Source organism: Sturnus vulgaris, chromosome 5, assembly GCF_052056855.1.
Source record: "Sturnus vulgaris isolate bStuVul1 chromosome 5, bStuVul1.hap1, whole genome shotgun sequence".
In the NCBI taxonomy this organism is placed as follows: domain Eukaryota; kingdom Metazoa; phylum Chordata; class Aves; order Passeriformes; family Sturnidae; genus Sturnus; species Sturnus vulgaris.
In genome coordinates this window covers 8115175-8125690 of record NC_142247.1, presented here as the reverse complement: position 1 = coordinate 8125690, position 10516 = coordinate 8115175, and the positions used below count along the sequence as shown (strand labels likewise).

At 43.4% G+C, this 10516-nt stretch overlaps 1 protein-coding gene across 2 annotated transcripts; it reads right to left on the bottom strand.

The window, feature by feature from the left end:
- Positions 1-866: 866 nt before the first annotated feature.
- Positions 867-10408, bottom strand: TSPO (translocator protein). 2 transcript variants are annotated; one of them, XM_088164793.1, is made up of 5 exons: positions 10300-10339; positions 4762-4811; positions 4281-4481; positions 2455-2593; positions 867-1594 (listed from the first exon to the last, which is right to left on the bottom strand). In XM_088164793.1, exons 3-5 carry the CDS (start codon positions 4466-4468, stop codon positions 1418-1420), a joined length of 504 nt encoding a protein of 167 aa, XP_088020919.1. In that variant the 5' UTR covers positions 4469-4481; positions 4762-4811; positions 10300-10339; the 3' UTR covers positions 867-1417. The 2 variants fall into 2 exon arrangements, with proteins under 2 accessions (XP_088020919.1, XP_014736623.2); XM_014881137.2 differs by lacking the exon at positions 4762-4811 and having other exon boundaries at positions 10300-10408.
- Positions 10409-10516: the final 108 nt, after the last annotated feature.

Genomic DNA, 10516 nt, shown 5'->3' with positions numbered 1-10516 from the left:
AGAGAAACAAGCCCCACAGTATTTAGGAACCTTGTACTGCTGGCTGTCAGCCTGCCCCTTAAAGAAACCAGGTTTTTGAGGAAGTAAGCAGGAGGCAATGTCTGGAGCAGCACAGGAATGCAGAAGCCTAAAGGAATGTAAGGAATTTTGGAAACTCTTGCTAGAAGCCCAAGCAATCTTTGGACTTCAAAGTTTAGGGCCTAAGAGAGAGCTATTTGGCAGTGGGGTGCCCATTTGAAATTAATCATTCCTAATCTTTCCTCAAATCAGAATCACTTGGCTGAAATTTAGCAATTTTATGTGCAAGCTGCAAAAAAATCTGCTGTCATGACATATATATTGTACGGGTAGTAATTATTTAAGCTAGTTTGCAGCAATTGGGATGGGCTTGAGAGGAAAGTACAGTTATAAAATTGTGTAAATGTTCTAAACCTTGCTTCAGACTTTGCACACATGTAGTGCATTATCCATCACAATCAGGAACATAAAGGAATATTTGAGGCTATTTCAGGCTGGTCTGCAGGAACCTGCTTTGTTCCACTGACTGGAGCATAGGCTGGAGAAATAAACAGGAAAATCCAATTGCTGTGCAGGTGGGGCAGAAGGGAGAGTGGGGTTGCACAGCCAGAAGTGATGCTCACACTGTGCTGGCCTCCTGCTCAAGGGAAGCCAAACTGGCTTGGGCTCCTTAAATTTTACTAAAGAAGTGTGACTCTCACAGTTTCTTTACAGGTCTCTGAGTTTCCTGGTTTGGCCATTGCAAAGGTGAGAAGAGATGAAGGGGCTGTCTTTGAGGCTGTAGCATCCTGCTACCTTCAGTGTTTTTCTGCTCAAAACAAAATGATACCAGCAAGGAACCGAGGTTATGAAGTTTACATGTCGTTTAATGCATTTAGCTGAATGCATGTACAGTTCTTCAAAGTGGTGAGGCACAAATTGTTAAAAAGAGCTTGTCTTAAATGTTTCCAGAGTACAGTGGCCAGAAGACAAATATCTGGTGGCTGTAGCGGAACACATCATAGCACAAAAGCATTGTGCCTAGTGGTAAATATGAAAGATTCAGGCCACAGTCATGTCTGTCACTCTTAGGAACACCTTTCTGGAAACTGTGTTAGTGTGGCTGGATTTCTTCCTCTGAACATAAGGAAGTTTGAGTTCCTGCTTTCTTCTGGTAACATGCTGTTGTCATGTAACATATAATAGTAATATGGTACTTAACACTTTTTAATCAAGACTTAGTTTGCTATAAAACCCAGTCAGCCATACAACCCTTTGTGGCTTGCCTAATAAAGTTGTATTTGTTTTGTCAATTTGTAATTACCAAAGTAATGGTAGAAGTAGCTCAGCTAAAAATAAGGCCATAACTTTTTATATAAAAAGTTATTGTGGAAAAAAAATTATTTTGGCTGAAAACTGCTTATTCAGGTTTTTTCTTGTTGCGATTGTCTTTCCAGATCTGATAATTGAGTGCAGAAGCAAAGCTTAGCCAAGCTAAATAAGGAACCATCAGATAAGCTGCTGTTTTGTTGATGTTATACCAGGAAGCAGTGGTAGCTGTTGCTGTACCAGTTGTAAGCAGGAGAGTCACCAACCCCTGAAACACAGAAGGTGGTTAGTGTTGTTTTTACTCGTTTTATTTCCTGTGTGTCACTCTTTCCACCTAGCTCTGGTACCTGTTCTGTCCCTCTGTGAGTTAAATCCTTGTCAAAAGACCAGCCAGCAGACAAAGACAATAGATTTCTGCTGAGTTACAAACCACTTCGAGTCATAAAATAATACAAGTACAACAAAGGGCATTACGGTTGGGAGCAGAGAGGGAGAATGAAGTCTCTCTCCCCATACCCTCTTTAGTGGGCAGTGAAACACTTCCCAGAGTGACTTGGAGCGAGCGAACCTGTCCAGTTTGTTCATGTCACCTGAAGAGATGAAGTGTGAATGAATCTGTGATGGATTGCACAGTCTTTCCCTGTTACAGAATTCCATGTACAGCTAGAGGACCAGGCAAATATTTTCTGTTTTTTATTACTAGTTCTTATTTTTGAGAACAACTGAGCTGTTTCTTTTCAGAGAGCTGCAGAAAATGAGTCTTTTCTAAAAGGGGTGTTGATCACCTGAAAAATGTCGTAATAAGCTGCTTATCACTGCTGTTTGCCAGAGAGACCTAGGAATTGCAATAAGGCATAAATGTTTGTGTTTTCTAGTCACACAAAGCTCTTACCAAAGGCTGGCAGAAAGCTGCTTGAAATCTATCAATTTAAGGATGGTCTAGATTTGTTAATTTTCTCAGGTGGCTGCTGGCATGCATTAAAGATAATTTTTGAGAAGTCCTGCAAGCCGTATTTTGTATTCAGGCCCATTTTCAGGGAGAAAAGATTATGACACTAACCTTTCATGCTAATACCTTGTAAATGAGAGTAATAATCCTTTGGTTTGGAAACTTAGTGTTTCACTTACCCATCCCATTTTGTGAGCTCCAAAAAATATTGGAGTCCATGTCCAGTTTAATGCCAGGTTCCCTGCATACAGACCCAGAGGAACCACTGACTTTTCATTGAAGCCCCCCAGTTCCTTCCACACCAGGTAGGAGCCGTATCTGCAGAAAGCAAAGAGCAAGTGTTACTCACTACACTGTTCAAAGTTACCACACATCCTCAATCAATGGAATAACTTCAGTGCCAGGGTCTAGATTAATTTGGAAGATTTAGGTATCCAGACCCTACTTGGCAAAGTAACTGACAGCACAGGCTTGATCAGCTGCTCTGGATAACAACACAAAGAGAGAAAAATTCCAATCATGCCAGAATTCTCACTTTTAAGTGCATAGAAGCAGATAACCTACTGCATTTCAGTCTTTAAAAAAAATGCCATGTTGAAATGGAAACCAGTCTAGGATGCAAATAGTGAAGAAACTTCGTTTTTAGTACTGGGATGTGGTATTTTAAAGATTTTTAAATAACAAATGAAAACCTACTTCTGAAGTGGATTAAAGGGATGGCATTGAGTGGGTTCCCAAAGCAGAGTTGAGTATGGGGAGCAGGAGGACTCCTTTAGTCACTTCTATTACTTTCACAGGAACTGAACAATGCAGCTTTGCTGTTTTGGCAGTTTGATTTCAGAGAATAATGAAAATAAAGTTTGGGCAGGGTAAGTGTTAGAAACTTCAGTTTTCTAAGTGATTTCCAGAGCACAGCGTGGACTTGCACTTCTTCATACATCTAACTTGAACTTCACACCAAGATTATGATGTACAAATCTAAGGAAGCTCTGTCAAGAAAGGTAAGTAACCTTATTAAATATTGCTTTTAGTTATTTCTTGCTTTCCATATATTTAAGAGATTTTGGAGGAATTAAATGTCTTTGTCATTCAAGGAATGTGTGTGCATGATGGATTAGAGAAGGCTGGTACTAAGAATGATATTTTCACTGGGCTGGATGTATAATATATAACCAAGACCATCTACCTTAGGTACACTGATTGTGCTATTACCAAAACTGATAAGCAGTCACAGTCTGGACTTTTTTAAGGTATTTAACCTGCATCACTACCCAGATTCATGGTGAGGAATCCAGACAAAGGGTTACAGATTGTGCAGTCAACTTGAAGGAAGTTGGGAAAGCCATCCAGCTCTTTCCTCCTTGATAAAAGGCATGGTTTTTATTCACAGGTCAGTAATGATCTCATTCAACTCTTCAAATACAGAAGTATTCCACTTCAATAAGGTAAAAAGTACACTCTGTATGATGAGAAAGAAATGAGAATACTGGCGGAGAGGGACAGGACATGAGGCTATAAGAATTACAAAGCTTTTCTGGAAAGAAAATGAAACCAAAATGAGAGAACATGGGAGTTCCAATCTAGCATTCAGTTTCATCCATTGCATTATTGAGCTCTGTTAGAACAGTTCTATCCTAATTTCCCCAACCCCTTTCTTTAAATTTTCTTAAAACTACCGAAGGAACATACTTAGAAGAAATTAGAGTGCTGCCTTGCTTTACTGTTTCCAGCTTGGCAGGTTTTCCCCTCAGAATGAATGAGGAAAGCAAATTAATGGCAACTTTTTGAGCTCCTGCTTTTGATGTGGATGCTTCTGCATACAAAACGTCCTATCAAACCCACACACAACTCCCAAAACATGTTTTTACCTGTTAAAGAGGCAGCTTGACACAGTTTCCTACAAACATACAGCCACAGGAGTACAGTCATAATCCTCTGGTTCAGCATTGTACCAAATGCAACTTTGAGATCAGGTCAGTGCCTTAATACAATGTGAAAAACATACCCCATAGCTGTATAGAGAGTTCCCCAAACAGGAGCAAACACCCAGTTAGGTGGACACCAGGATGGCTTCTGCAGAGTTTCATACCATGTTGGGATTTCCCTTTTGGTTATATTGCTTCCTAAAAATCCTCCTGCATGCGGCAGGAGTGTGAAACCTACTGCTGGGGCCCAGGCTGGTAGCACTTCCATTGAGACAGTGAACCTGAAACAAAACCAAACACTGATTGGCAGAGAACTTTTAAAATGTAACTGCAGAAGTTTCCATTTTTAACAGATTTTAAAAATAAGCATGTCAGATCTGATCCACAGCCTGGCATTGTCACTGAGAGAGACTGCAGGTGAAATTAATGGATCTTGTATCAACACACCTGTAAAGGAATCTGTCCCTGGGGAGCGAGTAGCTGGTGGGAAGTGGGGCCTTTACTTCCCTCTCAGCTGAGTGCATGAAGATTATTGAATTTTACCTATAGACTTATCCTCACCTGTAAGTATGACAGAGGAATAAAGCAGTTTGATATTATATGAACTGCACCTGGAAAATAAATAAATGCAGTAAGAAGTGTGTATTTCTGCATTCTCTCAATGAAGTGACAGAGCCAGGGAAGAAAAGAGCATGTGCTTTCCTGGGAAAGTATTTCAAGCAAAATGATGTGAGATTGTCTGCAGGATGCTCAGTGGGAGCCAGAGGGATGTGAATGAGTAGCAGACACTTGAGAAGCTGTCTTGGAAAACAAACACCAGGGAGGACAATGAGAAGGTAAGTACTTAAACGATGTTTTGCTAAACAAGGAAGGCGATTGGATGCATGGAGACACCTCTGTCTCCTTCATGAAGCATTCAATCAGTTGTAGCAATTATAGCTGCCAAGCCCATTAAATTTGCCTACAGAAGTAGGGATAAGTAATGCCTTACTCTGCTAGGCAACGCTGCTTACTTTGGGTACAGGCAGCAGGAAAAGAAGGAAGTAAGAAAGGAGGAAAAAGCATTGCAGATTTTCTGGCCAAAAGCCAAATGCTACAGAAGAGCTGTGCTTAGTTTACTGAAATGTAAACATTAGAGCTACAATTTAAAAAAGGGCAGAACTGAAAGATATTTTTTCAAATATACAGTATGTAAATATACCCAATTCCTGCTCATCTGTTATGCAGGAGAGAGATTATGAGATAATGCAGCAGTGGGGAAAGAGCAACTGCAGAAGGCCCAGGAGAGAAAATAAAGTTTTAGATCAATAAGTATTTCAGACTCCTGTCAGACAAAAGTGCCATATTGATACTGTCTTGGCTGTTGTCTCTCCCTGGATTTCAAAGCTTCTGTTGCTATAGTCGTGACTGCTGGGACGAGGAGGCAGGGACTGGAGAAGAGGAAATCCTACTTGTGACAGATGTGCTTTAACTGATAGGAAATGGCACAGATGAGGTTGCATTGTCACAGCTCTGACCCAGTGAATTTGTTTGGAGATCAGGGTAAGCTTGGGCCGCATGGGAGTTCTTGCACTGTGGTTTTTGTCCCTGCACTCAGGGCTCTGCTCACACTGATTTAATGTGAGATTTCAGTGGCTGGGACCACAGTGCAGTTTGCATGGGATCGAGAGAAATCCTGGTCATAGAAGCAGAGCAGAGTTTTGAAGGCAAAGTGAGCATAGAGGGACTGGTAAGGCACACAGGATGAGAAAGGTTGAGAGGGGTAAACAAGAAAGGGCAGGTAGGCCTGGGCTGTGGGCTTGGAGGAAGTTGGCAATGAATAGAAGTATACACAAAAAAGGCAGCAGACAAAGCCATCAGAGATACAAGTCAAGGTCAAAAACAGGATAAAAGACTGAATAGGTGAAAGAAAAAGCAGGGAAGAATTCAGAACTGAGGCTGGGAAGAAGAAGAAAGGGGAGGACAATGAGGTACTCTGCTGTGATAGGATCAATTAGGTCTTGGGTGGAGGCTGGACAAGGGAGGGAGGGAAAATCTGCAGGGCTCATTGCTCCCATACTTCTACCTAGTGGATTCTACTTATGAGGAAGCATCTTAAGTGGAGCAGAGGAGTTCTCCTGTTCTCCTGCACTTAGATCTGTGCTGTTATTTCCCAAGGAAGCAGGCTGTCAACTGCCATGTGCACAATCTGTCATCTCCACTGACAGCTTGAAAGGCTCTGCTTTTACTGAGATGTGAAGTAATTGCCATGTGCAGGAGCAACAAGGTGTGATGGGAACAAGAGCTCCGAGCACAATGATTCTCTCTGGCTGCCTTCAGATAAGTAATTCCCAAAGGTTAAGTTAGAAATTGAAAGTTAGTAAGATGTCACTGATTTTTAACCCTTTTGCTTTGCCCACAGGGAGGCCAGGCTTAGCTCTCTATACATGCTGTGATACATCCAATTCCATCGTGGCTGCCAAATACTATTTTTCAAAAGTGATACACAAGAACCCAAAGGGTTTTATGCTTTATTTGGATGTTAACAATATAAGGGTTCTTTCCTTGCAGTGTTCAGCAACTGGACTTTGTCAGGGTTTCTGTCAGCTTCCTCCCAGGGAAAGTCTGAAAGTGTTCTGTAAGCTAGAAGTGCTAAATACTATAAAATTGAAACAATACTGCTCTGTGGCAGTCATTAGTGAATAAATGATGTACCCATGCATGTTGGAGGAAGAACCCTGAAACAATTCTTAAGAGAAAGAAAACCAGACAGGCAAAAAGAAACAGGGAAGGCACAAAGCAAAGAAATGAGAGAAGTGAAGCCACTCATGCACAGCAAAGGGAAGGAAATAGAAATGAAGAGATTGAACATACTGGCTGTAATTGAATGTTGGTCTCTCAGTCTTTTAACTACTATTACTACTAATTAATGATGTGCTGTGTTTTCCAGTAGTGTCTCTCAGGATTTCCCAAGCATGGCACAATACTCTGTCTTAAAAGGAGAAGGAGGGATGAAACCATACAACAAGATGTGCAGGCAGCAGGACCACAGCTGTGCATCAGCTCTGTGTTTTCATTCCCAAGAAATTAAATACTAGTATCAACTTTCCATAAAAAGCAAAGGTAACTCAGAAAACAGCATGGAAGAGGCCACATCTGTCTGTCTCTGGCTACCTGATGTAGGTCTTTAGCAAAACAATGAGTAAAAGGCAAGGATGCACTGGAGAGTCTGTGCATTGGCCAGTGCTGCACTCTTTGTTTACCTGTGCAGTACAAGAGCTGTGCAATGTTTACAGAACACCCTGTACATTTTCTAAAAGTAATGTAAGCACAGAGCTTCATCAACCCTGCCTTCCTTTCAGTGTACAGCTGATGATCTGAAATGAATTGGTGAGAACTTACACACCACAGACTTGCTAACACAGCCCCACTGGCTGGAGCAGCATTACTCAACCTAGAAATAATAACTACTTTCCCAATCATATCCCAGCTCCAGGGTGAGTTTCACAATATTCTTGCACCCTCATTTTCATACTGAAGAATGCTGGATGTCTGTGAAGGATATCTGCAGCGTACCCAGCAGATATCTGCCACTAAGAACCATCAAGGTTGGAAATATTTTCTTCTCACACACACTTAACTTGTTTGCTTCTTTTCCACTTCTTATCTCTGCCCTGTAACATATTCTTCATCATACTGCCTCCTTTCTGTTTAGCCGTGCTGAGACTTCAGGCAGTTTCAGCAGTGCAGTATGGGCTGCACTAGGCCACTTTGCTTTGCATACATGTTAGAATAATTATTCTAGGTATTCAAAACATCTGACTTACCCAAAGTTGGTTCCAGCTACAGAAAGTAAAAGGAAAATAAAGGGGGAAAAAAACTCCAATAGTTAAACTTGCTGCCGAATGAGCTTCTCTCTGTTGTTTTTCTTTGGTGACATAACATGAAGAAAAAACTAACAGAAGCTTTCTGAAAAAAGGCATGGGGTGCTCTGTAGGTGGGATTAGATATATCATGACGGAGCAGCTGGGTTGATTCAACCTGATGAAAAATGAACTAAACCACTTCTTTGCCTTGCAGAGGTCTCTGAAAGACAGGTGCCTTTCTCTCCTTGGGGCGCTCTGTCAGCAAGGAAGAAGGAAGATAGGAAAGAACTGCTTTCATCCCACTTTCTTATACCCCTGTGCTGATAAAACTTCTGATTAGTTCCATTCTTGTGCAGCTTGGGGCTGGCTACCCAATCACATGGGCCTTAAAAATCGCATTAAAAACACAAAGGAAAATCTCCCAGCAGGGCTAAATCGCCCTGGCAGCTCTGGGGTTCCCAGTACCCAGTGTTTGGAGATGGACTGACAAAGCTGGGACCATACCATGGAAGGGGGTCCCCAAGACACCTATTCTCCCTCTCATCCCCTACCATACTTTTTTTTAAGGGCAAATAAGGCTCTGCCTAGGTCTGAGAGGCAGCATGCAAATTTTCCCCAGGAAAAAGGCTTCTTCCTAAGATAGCTGTCTGAAAAATTAAAGATAACATACTTAATTTATATTGATAAACTATTTATGTGTGTTGTGGTTTTAATTCCTGGGAAGCTGCAACACTAAAATCAAATTTATATCACAGTCTATGACAAAGAATACAGCTACCACCAAAAAAAGAAAGCAGGTTTATCTTTGCTGTAATCTCAAGTAACAGAGACACTTCAAACAATAAATGTTATAGAATATAAATAGAATATAAATAATAAGTATAATGTACATTTATAAATATGTATTTAGAATTTTTTAAAATACGGTATTTATTGAAGATATAATGCAAGGTGTACAGATGGAAACAAAAAATCTCACTGCCCAGGTTACACTTCTTTCCAAGTGGCAGAGCACAAGCTGTGCAAATAAATTATGATTTATTCACATACAGGGAACTGAAATGCACACTGAAGCAAGATCTCTGCTGGGAGAATTTGCCATTTACTGCTCAATCTCTTCTCATCTATACTTATGTTACACGTAGAGGCAGCCACAGGCTGGGATATGGTCACACATATGTCATATATCTCTTTTGTTACTGCCCATAAATTTCAGTTAACTTGAGCAGCTCCCTTCCCGGTATTTTACCTGGAGGCTGACACAGATGGAAGCAATCATCTTACAAAATAGAACAGAGAATAGAAAATTGAGAAAAACCTTCTTGCCGTGATCCTTTGGAACGGGCCCAAATAAAAAGTCAACATAATTTCTTGCTATTGTGACACATTTTCCTTCTCCCAAGCTGTACTTACACAGTCTCATTTCGCTGAGCTGCTCTGACTCAATGCTTGATACTGTTTCATAACCTTACTTGAAGCAAAGTCGTTACACAATTGCAACTCCGGCACGGCAACTTTCGCTTTTTAAAAAACAATCTTACCGTTGAACGCTCAAATTATATCACTGTGCATTTGGGGCTGATTTATAAGCATCACTCAAAAACTCAGAATTGAAACCAAAGCCCTTTCTTTCATCCTTAAAGAAATATTCTTCGGCGACTTGAGGAAGATACCTTTAGTTAAATAGCAGCGGGAAAACTTCTCCCAAGAGCGGAGAGCGAATGTGCCGCGTGTGTGCGGCAGGGCCGCCGGTCCCTGCGAGACCAGAGGACCGATTCTGCCTTTCTGCTGTGCGCGCACAGCTGTGCACCACTGACAAGCTCTTGTGCCGGATAAAAATTAAGAATAAGCTTTCCAGATTGGTGTGTTGTTTTTTTTTTTTAAGCACTTTCCGTGCTTAACTCCGGCACCCAAGTCGTCTCCGACCGTGAGCGGCGGCGCGGAGCCGCCCCGCCCGCCTCCATCCGGCACCGCGGATCCTGGCTGGCCGGCACGGGGCTGTCACCGGCAGCAGGGAGCGGGATCGCCCCCCTCAACCCTCTCCGCGACCCGCGGGGGAGCCGAGGGCGCCCGGGGTGCGGCGGGGTCCCGGCGGCGGCAGCGCTCCGGGAGCGCCGGGATCCGCGCGGGGGCTGGGGCGGGGTCGGGCGGCCCCTCCGGCGAGGCAGCCGGGCCCCGCTGCGGGGCTGCACCGCCCCTCGGGCTCCCCGTCCCGTCCCACCCCGAGCCGTGCCGCGGGCAGCGCCGGCGTTACCTCCTGCTCTGCCGCGCTGCTGCTGCCGCCGGTCGCGCCTGCTCTGCCGGGCAGCCAAGCACCGCCCCCGGGCCGCGCGGGCTCCCCCGCCCCGGGGCGGGCTGAGGCGCCTGGCGCGGGCCGGGCCCAGGGCGGCGCGCGGGGCTGAGGGCGGCGAGCGCCGGGAGGCCCGACCGACCTCCCTCGTTCCTCGTTCCCTCCCTCGCTCCCTCCCTCC

Excerpts from the sequence above, each read along its gene's own strand:
- TSPO (XM_014881137.2), bottom strand. The coding sequence starts at position 4,468 with ATGGAAGTGCTACCAGCCTGGGCCCCAGCAGTAGGTTTCACACTCCTG. Across the intron at positions 2,594-4,280 it reads ACTCTCTATACAGCTATGGG|ATACGGCTCCTACCTGGTGT; the intron begins GTATGTTTTTCA and ends TGCTTTCTGCAG. Across the intron at positions 1,595-2,454 it reads GAGCTCACAAAATGGGATGG|GGGTTGGTGACTCTCCTGCT; the intron begins GTAAGTGAAACA and ends TCTGTGTTTCAG.